Genomic DNA, 17,500 nt, shown 5'->3' with positions numbered 1-17,500 from the left:
CTTTACTTGTAATTGTAATGACCAAGTTAGTTGAAATAGCAATTAACTAATTTTACAGTGTAGCACAAACTTCAGCAATTCAAGTATATTTACTTGACTGTTTACTTTTCTACCTCAAAATGAAGTAACACTCATTTTACGCAAGTAATCTCAACAAAAGACAAAACCTGAATTCTACTTACTATAACATTTTAAGTAAGTAAAACTATAGTTTTACAGTGTGGAAATATAATTTGTTACTGTTTAAGTTACAAGTTGTGTGTTTAATGCTATCATATCTGACATATACTGTGAGGGTTTGAATTTCTTTGAATTTCATTGAATTTCAATTCTACTTCCTTTAATTCAAATTCGAATTGTAATTCTACATCCTGTTTTTGACCTTAATTCAAATTCAAGAATTGAATTGGAATTTAGGAGTCATTCTCAATTAAATTCTGAATTGTGCAGAAGCCTGGCGTGTGTGTGTGTGTGTGTGTGTGTGTGTGTGTGTGTTAGGTAGGGAGGAGAGTTGGAGGTCTCAGTAGCAGATGGGCAGATGGGATTCCCAAAATCAGATTACAGCCCAATTACTCACACACACACACACACACACACACACACACACACACACACATCTGATCCTTCTGACACATGGGCGGGGGGCATGTGCCCACACACACACACACACACACACACACACACACACACATCTGATCCTTCTGACACATGGGGGTGGGGGCTGAGACACACCCCAGACAGAAGACACACCCCAGACACAACACAGACACAGTGTGTCTGTGTTGTGTCTGGGGTGTGTCTGGGGCAGGTCTGGAGATAGTTGCCAAAGCAGGGTCTGAGTCACAGACCATCCAGGATGATGCAGCTGTAAGATGATTGGCTGTCCAGGATGCAGCTGTAAGATGATTGGCTGTCCAGGACGCAGCTGTAAGATGATTGGCTGTCCAGGACGCAGCTGTAAGATGATTGGCTGATGGCTTAACGCTGACCTTTGACCTTTGACTCCTCAGGGGTCACTGCAGGAGCAGGAGGACAGCGAGTCGGACTCCACGCTCTCCCAGAGCCCCAACTTCCAGGACTGGCTGAGTCAACTCCGCAACAGCAGGGGGCAGAAGAGACACGAACACAGCCAGAGACAGAGGGTAAGACCTCCACTAGGGGGCAGCACAGACACGAACACAGCCAGAGACAGAGGGTAAGACCTCCACTAGAGGGCAGCACAGACACGAACACAGTCAGAGACAGAGGGTAAGACCTCCACTAGAGGGCAGCACAGACACGAACACAGTCAGAGACAGAGGGTAAGACCTCCACTAGGGGACAGTGGAAGTATGTGTGTGTTAATGTGTGTGTGTGTTAGTGAGTGTGTTTTAATGATTGTGTGTGTGTGTGTGTGTGTGTGTGTGTGTGTGTGTGTGTGTGTGTGTTTGTGTGTCTGGTTGAGCAGGAACTGGAGGATCAGCTGGTGGAGCAGAAAAAGCTCCTTCAGGCCGTCACCAGCAGAGGGGAGGAGCTTATCATGCAGCAGGCCACACCCACTGAAGACAGGTACGCCCACTCATACTTGCCCCTTCCACTGCCCCTCCCCCACCCCTCCCAGTCTGTCTATAGACCCTCCCCCTGTACCTATGTGCCCCCCCCCCACATGTGTTCAGCCTATCAGAGGATAGCTTCTCACCTCTGTGCCCCACCCCCCCTCATGTGTTCAGCCTATCAGAGGAGCTGCAGCTGCCCCTGGCTCCGCCCCAGAGGAGTCGCTGGGAGAAGCTGAGGAGAGAGCTGAGCACCAAACTACAGCTGAGTGCAGCCACCCTGCAGCAGGAGCAGCCGGTACACACACACACACACACACACACACACACACGCACAAACACACGCACTCACACACACCACACACTAGGGCTGTCACTTTTTATTCGATATCCGATATACATCCGGATGTGACGTGAAATATCCGTATTCGAATATGTATAAAGGATTTGGTTTTTAAAGAGCCGTGTTGTGTAGCGCATTTTTTATATAGTTATTTAGTATATGATGAGACCGTTTCTTTTGCTATCTGATCCAGTAGAGGGCGCTCTAAACATATTGCAGCGTAGGCCCATGACCAAATCAAGTGAATAATAGTATCCTGAAAATGGAGCAGCCAGCCTGAGCGGCCAGCCTGAGCGGCAAATTGCGACACCAAGTCATCTTAAAAAGTGGTGTCTGGAAATGGTTTGGGTTCTACACCGTAGATAGTAAAATAATAGACAAAGATAAGGCCATTTGTCGACTTTGCAAAAAGCAGTTCAGCGATGTACCCTCGACATCCAACCTCCGCGCTCACCTATCGAGGTACCATCCAAATGAGGCAGCGCAGTCGGAACAGACGACCACAGCATCAACAGGCGTCCAAAATCGCATGACTACATACTTTGCTCCACAACCTGTCGGCACCTTGTCAGATGCCCGTGAAAAAGCCATCACTGATAAGATGGCAATTGGTAATTGAAAGCTTATCTCAGGAGCTGAGGGAAGCTGAGATCGACGGCGACTGTGCGCAAGAGATGGAAGACGTGGCTCCGCTGCCTTAGGTGCCATGGGAAGCTTGTTTGGGGACATATAACTCTATCGACTCGGGCTGGTATCCAGGAGCTTAAAAACTACATGACTGAACCTTCTCTCCCTGCAGACAGTAACACGCTGCATTGGTGGAGAGACACGGGCTGCAGACAGTAACACGCTGCATTGGTGGAGAGACACGGGCTGCAAAAAATACCCGTTCTGTCAACATTGACGCGCAAATACCTGCCTGTGCCAGCCACGTCTGTGCCCTCCTGCCTGTGCCAGCCACGTCTGTGCCCTCCTGCCTGTGCCAGCCACGTCTGTGCCCTCCTGTGTGTGCCAGCCACGTCTGTGCCCTCCCCGTGCCAGCCACCAATGCCCAGCCTCCTGCCCAGCCAGCCACGCCTGTGCCCTCCCCCGGTCTGTGCCAGCCCTGCCTGCCCGGGCCCTCCTGTGTGTGCCAGCCACGTCTGTGCCCTCCTGTGCCAGCCACGCCTGTGCCCCTCCTGCCTGTGCCAGCCACCGCCCAGGGGTCTCCTCCCTGTCTGTGCCAGCCACGCCTGTGCCCTCCCGCCTGTGCCAGCCACGCCCAGGGCGGGCCCTGTGTGTGCCAGCCACGCCTGTGTCTCCTGCCTGCAGCCAGCCACCGCCTGTGGGGTTGCTCCTGTGTGTGCCAGAGACGCTCAGGGCAATCCTGTTCTGCCTGTGCCAGCCACGCCTGGGCGCCCCAGCCTGTGCCAGCCACGCCCATGGGCCCTCCTGCCTGTGCCACTGCCCAGGGTGTGCCCCTGTTTGTGCCAGCCACTGCCTTGTCCCTCCTGTCTGTGCCAGCCACGCCTGTGCCCTCCGGCCTGTGCCAGGGTGACGCCTGTGTCCTCCTGTCTGTGTGCCAGCCACGTCTGCCCAGGTTCCTGGATCAGGTGCCAGCCCGCGCCTGGGCGGCCCCTGTGTGTGCCAGCCACGTCTGTGCCCTCCTGCCTGTGCCAGCCACGTCTGTGTTCCTCCCAGGTGTGCCAGCCACGCCTGTGCAATCCTGTGGTGCCAGCCACGCCTGTGCCCCTCCCTGCCTGCCCAGCCACGCCAGGGTGGCCCCACTGTGTGCCAGGGTAGGCCAGCCCTGCCTGTGGCAGCCCTGCCTGTGCCAGCCACGTCTGTGCCCTCCGAATGTGTGCCAGGCACGTCTGTGCCCTCCTGTGTGTGCCAGCCACGTCTGTGCGCTCTGAATGTGTGCCAGCCACGTCTGTGCGCTCCTGTGTGTGCCAGCCAGCCACTGCCCAGGGCCCCTGGTGTGCTAGCCACTGCCCAGGCGCCTGTAGGGGCGCCAGCCACGCTCAGGGTGCCTCCTGTGTGTGCCAGCCACGCTCAGGGCGCTTACTTAAACCGCGTGTTCTCCTCCCAGGGTAACATTGATGGCCAAAATATCCTGTGCCAGCCCGCCACTGCTCAGGCGCCTCCTGCCTGTGCCAGCCACGCTCAGGCGGCTCCTGCCTGTGCCAGCCACGCCTGTCGCGGCTCCTGCCTGTGCCAGCCGACGCCTGGCGCCACGACCAGTTCTCCACCACAGGTAACATTGACAAGAAAATGCCTGGGTGTGCCAGGGCACGCCCAGCCCCTCCCAGCCTGTGCCAGCCACGTCTGTGCGCTCCTGTGTGTGCCAGCCACGTCTGTGCGCTCCTGCCTGTGCCAGCCACGTCTGTGCCCTCCGAATGTGTGTGCCAGGCACCTGCCTGTGCCCCTCGAATGTGTGTGCCAGGCGCCCAGGGCGGCGCTCTGAATGTGTGCCAGCCACGCCTGGGGCGCTCTGGATGTGTGCCAGCCACGTGCAGGGCGGCTCCTGTGTGTGCCAGCCACGCCTGTCAGGCTCCTGTCTGTGCCAGCCACGCCTGCTCAGGGCTCCTGTGGTGTGCCAGCCACGCCCATGGCGCCTCCCTGCCTGTGCCAGCCACGCCCAGGGCGCTGAATGTGTGCCAACCACGCCTGTGGCGGCTCTGGAGGTGCCAGCCACGCTGTGGCTCTGAATGTGTGCCAGCCACGCCTGTGCGCTCGAACGTGGTGTTCTCCTCCATTGCGCCAGTAACATTGGGCGCAAATACCTGCTCAGTGCCAGCCCGCGCCCACGCCCAGCTCCTGCCTGTGCCAGCCACGTCTGTGCACTCCTGTGTGTGCCAGCCACGTCTGTGCGCTCCGAATGTGTGTTCTCCTCCGCAGGTAACATTGACGCGCAAATACCTGTGTGTGCCAGGCACGTCTGTGCGCTCCGAATGTGTGTTCTCCTCCGCAGGTAACATTGTGAATAAAAAGAGAGCTGCACTTGATCCAGATAATGTTGATAGATTGGTGTTTCTAGCAAACAACATTAAGAAATGAATTTTGCAGATAGCCTTACTCCTGCTGCTGTCACGTTTAACTTGTCACGTTATTGTTTGCGCTCTGCAGCTCCGATTCCGTTTTTTTTTCACTGCATAGCCTATTTTGTGATGTGCATAGTGGCACTTGATTAAGTTGATAACCTGTTTCAAGATTGTTTTTAGACAGGCTATGGCCCAAGTCCTGTTTATGTCTTCTTTTGTCTTCTTTTCCATCACGTGAATACATTTCCGATTGAATTTTTTTTACGGCCTTTAAGTCAAATATCCAAATATATTCGAATACGTTATTTGGTATTTGAAATCCGTTCGAACTTGATTTTTCGAAAAAGTGACACACACACACACACACTCACACACACACACACACACACACACTCACACACACACACACATACACACACACACACACACACACCCACACACACACACACATGCACACACTGCTAATGGATAATGCTAATGCTAACGGCTCCTCAGACATACCAGCGCTCCAGAGTGACCAGCCCAGGGGGTGTGTTCAGGGCGGAGCTTCCGGCCCATGACGGCCCCTCCCCCAGGACGTTGTTCGAGACCTTCAACCAGGTACACACACACACACACTCAGCCAGTCACACACACATACCTACACACACACACACTCAGCCAGTCACACACACAGACACACCTACACACACACACTCAGCCAGTCACACACACACACACACACACCTACACACACACACAGGGATCTGGAAGAGATGGCATCAAAGTTACACACTTAAGGCCCGTACACACCAGATACGATACGAAATAACAGTGCGAAAATGCGAAAAATGTGTGTGCAAAATTTTCGCACTCAAAGTGTACACACCAAGTCCGATGCGATTATTTTAATATTTCGGATTCTATTTCGCGCTCACGTCACGCAGGTTCACAAAGCAACTTTCAGGGAGGACTCATAAAATCATTAAGATTTGAAGCAGATTATAGCCTTGATCATTCATGGAAGCGTGTAGGCCTATTGGCTTGATCATTCATGGAAGCGTGTAGGCCTATTGGCTTGATCATTCATGGAAGCGTGTAGGCCTATTGGCTTGATCATTCATGGAAGCGTGTAGGATCATTCATGGAAGCGTGTAGGCCTATTGGCTTGATCATTCATGGAAGCGTGTAGGCCTATTGGCTTGATCATTCATGGAAGCGTGTAGGCCTATTGGCTTGATCATTCATGGAAGCGTGTAGGCCTATTGGCTTGATCATTCATGGAAGCGTGTAGGCCTATTGGCTTGAGAGGTGCTGGGGAAATGAAAGCTTACGGCCATCCTTCCCATCCCTTGTCTATTCTACTTGTGCTATTGTGATATTGTGCAGTCGAACCACTGATGGAACACATAAGTTGGTTGGGCTCATTAGTGCACCCATACACCCACCCCACTACACAACACACACTAACCAGATTCTATAACGCTAGGCGGGAAGGGACATGATTAGCATGGGCAGTAGCCTAGTTCAAGGAGGATACGCTTTTATAGAGTTAAGCATTCTTCCTTGAGAACAATTTGAACTCTGAGTCCGGGTAAATAGACGGACACATAGAGGCCAGCAGGAAATGATGAGCTGATTTTGGGCTGAGCTCAACGTTGCGCTCTGCCCCACATTGAGCCCAGCGAGGTATGCTATTTGGGCGGACTGGTGTAGCCTAACAAGTTGTAGGGTAGGCAAGGCCTCATTTCAAATGTTACATGCCAAAATGCTATACGCCAACACGCTATAAAACGGCCATAGCCTATATCATGTACATCTGACGAAAACATTTCACAGCATGCATAGGCTACGTCAAAATGTATCTGCTAAGGAGCGGAGGCACAGAGACAGCCTGTAGAAATGAGCATGGGATAAAATCGCACTGCTGCAACAAGTGGTTAAAATTGATCAGCTTGTATGACGATGATCCAACACACAGCAAAAGCTAATATAGTTAGATACCAGTTATTAGCTTACCTTTATAAGATCCACAGAAAGTTTTTCACAGAGTTCCACATTGGGCTACTTCAGTTATGAAAGCAAAGTTATGCACCAGGAAATGTGAGGCAAAATGACGATAGTGGTAACCCTGGACATAATGCTGTTGTCAGCAGCATAGCCTATCATGACCTATTCTTAAAACTTCCATTTCCATGAATGCATGTTGTATGAAAATATGTGCAGTGAGAAGCCCTCTGTTCACTGCTGTAGTGAGATTTCATTGTTTTTGGTTGAGTGTGAAATGGGACGGTGGTAAGAAGTGGGGAAAGCTGTCTGTAAGGAGTTCGCACTACGTCAGGAGTTGGTCAGGAGTAGCCTACTCTTGACCACCTGAGAGAGTCTACTGTAACCTAAACTCTCTGTAACTTTGGCATATAGGCCTATTAAGGAGACTAGTCATCGTGAGCAGTGAGCAGTAGGATCACCCAATCTATCAGCTTTTTTTCTGCTCGTCGTTCTATTGTGACATCAATGGAACCCTGCAAAATCATGATTTGATTGGTCAACAGCTCTTTTTCGCGTGTAATGAGACCGTTGCGGAAATTTTTTTAATCGCAACGAATTTCGCCATCGGTGTGTACAGACTAATACGTGTGTGTGTGTGTGTGTGTGTGTGTGTGTGTTTCTCTAACAGCTTATCCATGTGAGCACCTGTGTGTGTGTGTGTGTGTGTCTCTTAACCGCTTATCCATGTGAGTGTGTGTGTGTGTGTGTGTGTGTCTCTAAAAGCTTATCCATGTGAGTGTGTGTGTGTGTGTATGTGTGTGTCTCTGTCTCTAACAGCTTATCCATGTGAGCACCTGTGTGTGTGTGTGTGTGTGTGTGTGTGTCTCTTAACCGCTTATCCATGTGAGTGTGTGTGTGTGTGTGTGTGTGTGTCTCTAAAAGCTTATCCATGTGAGTGTGTGTGTGTGTATGTGTGTGTCTCTGTCTCTAACAGCTTATCCATGTGAGCACCTGTGTGTGTGTGTGTGTGTGTGTGGTGCAGCACTGAGTGTTCTCTGTCCACACAGAATCCGTTAAACATGCTGCAAAATATAACTAGAAAATGTAATTTCGGGGAAATTACCAGTTCATGAAAATGCAAAACAAATATTAACATAAAATGGCAAACAAACTTTTATTTGGAAACAGTTGTGGGCAGAGAAAAAAGCTGGTGGGAGTCATAGTTGATGACAACTGACAGTTGAAATGGTTGAACAGTTAAATAGTTGAGTAGTTCGGAATTACATTTTCTAGTTAATAATGAATTATTAGTGTTAATGTGTTGTGGTTTGTCCTCCCCACAGGCAGGGGGCAGTGGTGCGCAGCTGAGGCACAGTGGTGTGTGTGTGTGTATTGATGGTGGTGTGTGTATGTGTGTGTGTGTGTTAATGTGTTGTTGTTTGTCCTCCCCACAGGCAGGGGGCAGTGGTGCGCAGCTGGCAGGACAGCGGGGGCAGCAGCTATGTGCTGCAGTGGCGGCCACCTCCAGTTGGCTGGACAGTGCTGAGGCTCAGCTTCTCAGTGGCCCCATGCTGCTGTCAGACCACAGCGAGGCTCAACTCTGCCACCTTGAGGTCAGGAGTCTCATTGCACTGCACACTCACTAACTCATTCATGAAGGCCACACGGGGTCTCGCTCACAGTCTGGACCTCACTGATTACACTGCTGTCAAGAAATGATGTCATGATGATGAGATCATATCATCACCGTTATTTATATATATATATATATATATATATATATATATATAATATTCACCCAATATGGAGTATATATATATATATATAATATTCATATTTACCCAATGTGGAGTATATATAATACTCACTCAATATGGAGTATATATATATATATATATTATGGCTGTCAAAATAACTGATTAATTTCGATTAATTAATTTGAAATAACGGATTAAAAAAAATAATGCAGATTAATCGATTCTGTATGACCTTTGACCCCGAGCCGTTGTAGTTAGTAACCATTAGACTGTAAAATGAAGGAGAGAGAAGAAAATGTGCTGCCTGGATCATTGATTGGAACATTAACATTTACTTTTCCTCTGGCATGATGGTCTAAAGGGCAGCCTAAAGTCTATAATCAATTAAAGGATGTTACGCCCATTCTCATTGGTTTAAAGGATGTTACGCCCACAACACGCCCATGACGGAGTAAGAAACATAAGGCCCACCTTCTCGTGCCGTGCGCCGGACGTTTCATAATATTTCATAACTAAACCACACCCACATACACACACTACTCGTCAGTGACCATGCGTTTCAGACTGTCATGATGTCAGGAAATGATGTCGTACTGATGAGATCATGTGTCAGGAAATGATGTGTCAGGAAGTGTGTTTGTTTATGAAATGTGTGGTGATGATGTGTGTGTGTGGTTATTCATGTGTGTGTGTGTGTGTGTGTGTTTATAATGTGTGTGTGTGTGTGGTTATAATATGTGTGTGTGTGTGGTTATACATGTGTGTGTGTGTGTGTGTGTGTGGTTATAATATGTGTGTGTGTGTGTGTGGTTATAATATGTGTGTGTGTGTGTGTGTGTGTGGTTATAATATGTGTGTGTGTGGTTATACATGTGCGTGTGTGTGTGTGTGTGGTTATAATATGTGTGTCTGTGGTTATACATGTGCGTGTGTGTGTGTGGTTATAATATGTGTGTGTGTGGTTATAATATGTGTGTCTGTGGTTATACATGTGCGTGTGTGTGTGGTTATAATATGTGTGTGTGTGGTTATACATGTGCGTGTGTGTGTGGTTATAATATGTGTGTGTGTGTGGTTATACATGTGCCGTGTGTGTGGTTATAATATGTGTGTGTGTGTGTGTGATTATAATATGTGCGTGTGTGTGGTTGTAATTAGGGATGCACGATATATCGGCGGCTGATATATTATTAGCCGATAAGTGAAAAAATGAAAATATTATTATCGGTCCGATAACAGAATTCTGGCCGATAATTTGCGCCGATATTTTTAAAGTCCTAATTTAGGCCCCACGTAAGGTCCGTCTGGCTACACTGAGCTACTTGAGCTTGGTTGGCAATACTTTTTCCTCAATATAATGTCAGCGGTGTGAATGTAGTTCACCACTCTAACAAAATCTGTGGATATGCGTTCATTAGGGAATCTGTGCATCTCAAAATCTTCTCGTGAATGATCCGCCATTTAACCTTAACAGAGCGGAGCTCAGCCCTATCTAGAGCCGTCTTGTGCTGGTGTATTTGCACTTTACCGCGCTGGTCGGGGAAACAAATAAACAAACTCGTTAGTGGGACGAGTACATAAGTTGGCCTAGTTCTAAGTTGTGTTTTAGTATTATATTTGCATTACTTTAGCTTGGGTTTTGTATTATTACCTAGAAATATGCTAACCATTCGTGCTTCAGTTCCAGACAGGTCATCATTATAACTTATTAAGCTGCAGCAGGTTGTGCGCAACAGAGTAGACGGACATAAGATACAGTCTGAGGAGTTGCAGCTTCATTCAGTTACCCGCAGTTGAAACTAAACCTTCCCTAAGTTTCCCTCACAAACTCTGATTTGGTCGCTATACTGTAGCTTATTCCCAGCTGAGCCGTTTATGAGCGTTTAGTCCTAAATGAAAACGATTCAAAACTCTCTAGCCACTCACTCGCAATTCACTGACGTCATGTTCACTTAAAGGAGCCACACATACTGTAGGGCTAGGCTACTGTTATGTTGACTGCTGTACTATTGAGGACTATTATGAGTTCTGTCCATCATTTGGTGGTAGGTAAAATTACTGCAATAAAATTATGCTTATTAAATGCTTTCCCCAAATCACTTTTCACATTTTTTTTTATTATCGGTTATCGTATCGGTATCGGCCACAACAAACCAATAAATATCGATTATCGTTATCGGCCCTAAAATTCCATATCGGTGCATCTCTAGTTATAATATGTGTGTGTGTGGTTATACATGTGTGTGTGTGTGGTTATAATATGTGTGTGTGTGGTTATAATATGTGTGTGTGTGTGTGTGGTTATAATATGTGTGTGTGTGTGTGTGTGGTTATATTATGTGTGTGTGTGTGTGGTTATAATATATGTGTGTGTGTGTGTGTGTGTCCCTTAGGCGCTGATGCAGGAGTTGTATGAGGTGGAGGCGGAGCTGAAGCGCTGCAGGGAGGCTCTGAGTGAAGAGGCGGGACTAGTGGGTGGAGGGGTGGGGCTAGTGGGTGAAGGGGTGGGACTAGTGGATGAAGGGGTGGGGCTAGCTGGTGAGGCGCTGGAGATGTTGGAGGAGAGACTCCGCCTCCTGAGCAGCATGTTGGGACCTCGCTGCCAAGACATGACGGACAGACTGCAGGAGCTTAGCACCTTCCAGGTGTGTGTGTGTGTGTATTGATGGTGGTGTGTGTGTGTGTGTGTATTGATGGTGGTTTGTGTGTGTGTGTGTGTGTGTGTATTGATGGTGGTGTGTGTGTGTGTGTTTTGATGGTGGTGTGGGTGTGTGTATTGATGGTGGTGTTTGTGTGTGTGTGTGTATTGATGATGATGTGTGTGTGTGTGTGTATTGATGGCGGTGTGTGTGTGTGTGTGTGTATGTGTGTGTATTGATGGTGTGTGTGTGTGTGTGTATTGATGGTGGTGTGTGTGTGTGTGTGTGTGTGTATTGATTGTGTGTGTGTGTGTGTGTGTGTTTGCAGGGGGAGATGAGGCAGCTGTCCTCTGCCCTCTCAGACAGCAGGATTGCACTGCAGCAGAAGATGATTGGCTCCCTGGAGAGACCCGCCTCCAGACAGATGGAGGTAAGAGCCAATAGGATGGCTGCTTTGACCACTCATCACGCTGTTTGTGTTTATGGCGTGTTTGTGTGTGTGTGTGTGTGTGTGTGTGTGTGTGTGTGTGTGTGTGATATTTGGCAGAGGCAGCTGTTGGAGGCTTTGTGTGTGAGTTTATAATGTGTGTGTGTGTATGTGTGTTTATAATATGAGTGTGTGTTTATATTAGTGTTGTGCATTAGTGGGGAAGATAAATTGAGAAATTGTGCACTTTGTGATAAAAGCATGAAATGTACACTTACACGTACACTTATAGCTAAGGGTAGTCCAAAAACAAATTGATATTGAGCCATCGTGTATTTGCACTAAGCCGTGGCAACGATTTTTCAAAATGGCTGCTAGTGACAACACTAGTCCAGTAGATAAACATAATGGGGGAAAAAGGGATTGTGTCAGATCAATTTTCTTATTAGCATGACGTATGTTATGATGTTAATGATCTAGTTAGTTAAAGTAACCATATGTAAGAAATGTATTTCAATTAATCATAAAATGGCCCTGATATGTCACTAGATATTAAGAAATCATGTTCATTTCAAATACTTATATACTCACTGACAACAGTAGTCCGGCCAGGATATTGTCATTTAAAAAGTGAAATTGCAGCCCTCAACTGATGTTGATGTTGTGTTTTGTCATGTCATGTTGTGTTTTGACCTGATGCGCCACCCTCCACCTATCTACTAATCACAAAGTCAGTAGTGTTTCGCCATCCTTTTCGGTTGGCAACCTCGAGTCAGGGGGGAGGGGGAGGGCATACACCGCTCTACAGTAATTTGAAAGTGATTGTAGTACCAGTTTTGGCCACAATCTTACATACGGTTCCTTTAAATATATTCTCCAGTTTCTACATGAATAATAAATACATTTCAAGATGGCGGTCAGGATTAGCATGAAAATTGTAAGTACAATAAAGTTGCATATTACTACGATATCGATGATCTTCCTATTGAATCATACATTTATGATGCAGAATTAAAATCTGTAATTTAAGACTAGACTGCATTTCCGGCGGGAACTGCGAAAGTGTGCTTGCCCTGGTCCGGTCAGCAACGTGAGCAGACAGTGGCATACGCTATGCTGAACCTGGCTTGATCCAGGCATTGTAACGGTGCCTTTCAGTGTTGGAGCAGTGGCAATATCCCAAAAGCTCTAGGAGAGGGCTATTCAACTATTGGCTTGCGGGTTGAATGTGATTCGTTGGATTTTACCTTTGGCCTGCCTTCGAATTTAGCTTCTATGACTGAGATCAAATCAATAAAATAAAATAAAATGACAGCAGTGATTGGCTGCAAAAATAAATAATGTCACGTGTCTTGCGCCTCTCAAACTGGGCTATCAGGTAACCTACAGAGGAATTGAAATTATGAAATATGACCAAGGCATTAAAAAGCTACTTGTTTGTCAGGATACTTTTTCACTGATTTATTTAAAAAAAATATGAGCTATGAGTGTGAATGTTATATATTCCATCCCACAAATTATGTTTTACTGGTTTATTTGACAAATAATCTATATGGATTTGCTCTATAAAGACCGTATGTCTGTTTGGGATTGTTTTGTGAGCCTGGGGTTGTTTTGAGAGCCTATTGATGTAGCCTATCTCAGAAGAAAGGAATACTTCATATTACTCTAAACCACCGTTTGTAAATCAACTGTATACTACTGTCTACATTGCACTATATTTCTTGACCTGTCTCTGTATGTTTCATCACCTTTCTATACTTTGCCTCACATTGCAACACAGCTCAGATCTTTGGTTGCTATGAAGGCCAGTCGTTCTAAATGGATGGTTGCTATGGCCAAAGGCCAGTTCTATCTCTGCCGTTGTCAAGCGGGCATATCGTAAATTCTGATTAACCTTATCTTATTTAAAAACATCTCCATTTTACTTATCCCACTTCCATACAGTGGGTCCCATTAAGAAGTGGCCACTTCATTCGCGCTTACCGTGATTCACACAGCAGCATTAATAAATGAATCTGTCACCATATGCCTATGCTTACGTTTGCAAAGAAAACATTTTAATTTGATCCACATGAAACGTTACATTTCATGTACATGTTGACAATGAGCAGGCTAGTTTTGGTTGTTGGTGGTGTTATTGCATCCCTTAGTTATGCCTACAATGAGAGTTCCCTCGCGATTCCTGTAGACAATAGTAGACGCATTTCAAAACATCGCGTTAGGAGTCCTTGCCACTTCTTTTAAGCCGTCACAGACGTAGGTGCTACTTTTAGGGCTAAAGTGCTTAGCGTGAATTACTGTTAGTAAAAAAAAATAGCAGTCCTAAAGTTACACGTGACGAGTTTCTGCAGTGCAAGCATCTCATATCAAATGACCATGGCATTACGGCTAAACAACATAAATCCCAATTAGCAACATAGCACTACATCTCCTCCTCCCTATAGCTAGCCACACAAGAAATTAATGATACTAAATCTCTGCTTAGCACGCTTCTCCGCTTAGCATTCTAATAACAGAAGGGGCACATTTATGTTGACCACTACAACATGACTCATTATGTCTGTAACGTTAACTGTATAAAACACTTACTTTCATAAAGGGCGACACCATCCAGCACATGGAAACCGATATTTTAGGTTCTTGGCCACAAACTCAAAAACGTGTCTCTCTGGCCCTGTTCTAGAATCTTTGCTCTGAAGGCTGTGTTGCTAAGGCAACATCAAATAAACGAAATGATAGTCTTTCAGTATTAAATGTACGTGTGATTCCGAATGGATGTGTGTGGTTTGCAATTAGAATAAACAAGAAATAACATTTCTAATAATTTCCCATGATAAATTACATAATATTTGCACCTTCCTTACTTGGGAATCTCACACCGTATTTCAAGTAGGCTACACTAGTGAAATGTAATACAACGTTGCCACCTAGCGTTCAGATAGTTCTAGGCTATTTAACATTAACGTGACATTGATTGTTTATTCTTTCGTCAACTCTATGCTTTTAGGAAAACAATCTTTTTATCATAGTTCCCTCTTCAATGAGCGATTACCAGCTCGTTTTTGTAACAGAGATAGCTGTTTATTGTCCCTAGGTTTACAGAAACACCTATTCATATTAATACGTAGCCAATGGAGTGCTGCCGACCACTGTTCATTACATGGCCCAGAATGCCTTGCATGTCTTTTCAACAAAACAACACAGTAAAACCTAAATGCCCGTAAACATATGCATTTGCATACTTGTAACATTTTTAATAATACTCTCCCATCATGATATGTAACAATAATGAAAAATTTAATTTGAATACCGTCAATGTGAAAACAACTCTATTATGTAAGCTATATATAGCTACTGTTCTCCTTGCTATTTCAGTTCGTAAGTCCATACTATCCCATGGCAGAGCAAGGATTTCATGATTGGGCAAGGTTGCCTGGAGACATTGTGTCTGCTCTGAGACATTGTGCATACATGGAAGGCATTGTGATAGAAGGTGAATGGTGAAAAGGTGAATGGTGTGAGTTACCAAATACCCGTGGGTGGTTTGCCAAATGATGGAAACTTTTGGAATATTTCTTTTTTTTTTTGCCTATGCACCCTCACACTGGAGTCCCCAGTTCATATACAAAATTTGGTATCGATATGTGACAGTGTTCCTGAGATATGGACGACTTCCTGTTTGAACTTACCCGCCCGATTTGGTTTGGCTGTGGCGGGCAAACTTTAAAATCAAAATCCTTCCGCTAACATTTGTGAGGCTTGGTCCAAGGATAATGTACGTCAAGTTTCGCGGGCGTTCGGACCAAATTTGTGACCTGTGAAAATTTAGTTTAAACTTTCTGTTCAATCAATATGGCGGACGAACGGCACGCCCACCTGACGTCATCTTAGCGACCAACTTACACGGTACTGACGGACGTTTTAAAGTTGGAGCGGTGTCTCTGTCTCAAAGGGCCTAAGCTAGGGCTGACAAAAAATTAGGGAGGCGGGAAAAATAATAATAATAAAACTTAAGAAGAACAATAAGTGTGCTGCTTTGCAAGCACACTTAATTAGCCCATTCTCGCAATTCAAGATGACCACACTTTCCTTCAAGATTTCAGACACAGATTTAAGTAGGGCTAGTTAAATCAGTTCATTTAGTTAAATGTACCGTTAGTTTCACTTAGATTTTTTTTAGCCCTCACAATCCCTTTTTTCCCCATTATGTTTATCTACTGGACTAGTGCAATGATGTAATCCCCTCTAGTCTGACAAGCTGTGTAGGCTACGCTATTTCCTCCACTAGTGCTCAAATTCAATTGCTTCCCCATGGAACAATGCGACTTGACCATTCCAATGCGCCTCGTATCTTGACCATTCCAATGCACTTCGTATCTTGACCATTCCAATGCGCCTCGTGGTCATATTTTTCATGTGCTTGCCTCTAGATTGACTTACAAGTAGATAAATAAAACTTCAATCCATATCTAAAGATTACGGACACCCCATTTATTTTTTTTCTACTGACTCCCTGTTTCACATAAATAGTTAACATATTAATGTGCTATGGCCGACTATTAATAGCTCATCCCTATTAATAGCTATCTGCCTTTTTGAAGGGTTAGGGTTCTAGTATTTTCCTGATATACGTATAAAATAATGAAAATGAGATAAACAGTTCCTGATAAGAAGGCACATCTTGTGCTCTGTGAGACTGGAGGAAACACAGAACTGGCCAAATGGTTTCATGGACCATACTCATTATGCCAGATGGATCCCACTTCACCTGAGACATGGCTGAACTTCCAAGGATACATTCTAGCATAGCTCATGAATTCAATGCAGGCAACTACACTGTCCAAAAGAGTAAGAATTTTCCTCCTTAGCTATTGACCAGGCCAATGAGCAAATGAACGATTGTATCAACAAGCATCTTCAAGGAGATGGTGAAGCTGTGGGTCTCACTCTGACAGCCCTTCTGCATTGCTTTGCTGGATGGTAGCAGAACTCCCGATTTATTCAGGACTTTGAGGCTTTTTCTTACGAATCCAGAAGACTGGATGACCCACATCATCATGATGAATCAAGTGTCTAGTCCTTATTCATCAAGGAGGTCTTTTCTCTGGTCAGTGCCATGGAAGACCTTGGAAACCCCTTTGAAGAGGAAAGTAAGGAACTGACTGCACTCCACTCCAGACTGTACGTTGCTGATCCTTCAGCTGTTGAGGCAGTTAAGAAGGTGAAATGGAGCACCAATTTAGTTTTCAGTGCCTAGAATGCCTAGAACAAAAAAAAGCCAAGTTCAATTGCATGGAACAAGATGATTGTTTTTGTCAATCCAAATGTGAGGAGAGTATCAAAAAACAAACAGCAATAGGCTGCATGCACAAAAGGCTCATTTGTTTGAACCGGTGTGTTTGAACCTGCCGCTAGTATCAGCGTAATGTGCGTCAATGTGTGTTACCAAGATGGCCACGGAGTGGGGGGACTTGCCTAAAAGGATTTTGCCTTCACTCTGTAAATGAGGCATCTGAGGGTCATTATGAGCCATTCTGGACATTCCTACTGGTCAGATGCAGGCTAGTCTTGCTGGACATTCCTACCAGATGCAGGCTAGTCTTGCTATGAACTTGTTTCCTGCAAATGTAAGAAGGGCTGTGCTAACTAGTGTAAGTGCAAAAAAGCTACATTACCCTAGCTACCTTAGACCACACAGCCCTGTGTTACTGTGAGGGGGACTGCTAATTAGCTACCTTAGACTACACAGCCCTCTGTTACTGTGAGGGGGGTGCTAATTAGCCCTGTGTTGCTGTGAGGGGGAATGCT

General features: G+C 45.9%; 1 protein-coding gene across 1 annotated transcript in view; it reads left to right on the top strand.

The window, feature by feature from the left end:
• Positions 1-17,500, top strand: part of syne1a (spectrin repeat containing, nuclear envelope 1a) — a 302,008-nt gene that overhangs the window by 179,927 nt on the left and 104,581 nt on the right. The window contains 7 exon segments of the mRNA XM_048249742.1: positions 1,011-1,142; positions 1,448-1,548; positions 1,710-1,830; positions 5,394-5,498; positions 8,321-8,479; positions 11,017-11,268; positions 11,591-11,692. Coding sequence (XP_048105699.1) covers positions 1,011-1,142; positions 1,448-1,548; positions 1,710-1,830; positions 5,394-5,498; positions 8,321-8,479; positions 11,017-11,268; positions 11,591-11,692 — 972 coding nt within the window.

This window comes from Alosa alosa, chromosome 8 (genome assembly GCF_017589495.1).
Source record: "Alosa alosa isolate M-15738 ecotype Scorff River chromosome 8, AALO_Geno_1.1, whole genome shotgun sequence".
Lineage (NCBI taxonomy): Eukaryota > Metazoa > Chordata > Actinopteri > Clupeiformes > Clupeidae > Alosa > Alosa alosa.
Note: the sequence above shows the minus strand (reverse complement) of the source record. Positions and strands in the feature narration are given on the sequence as shown.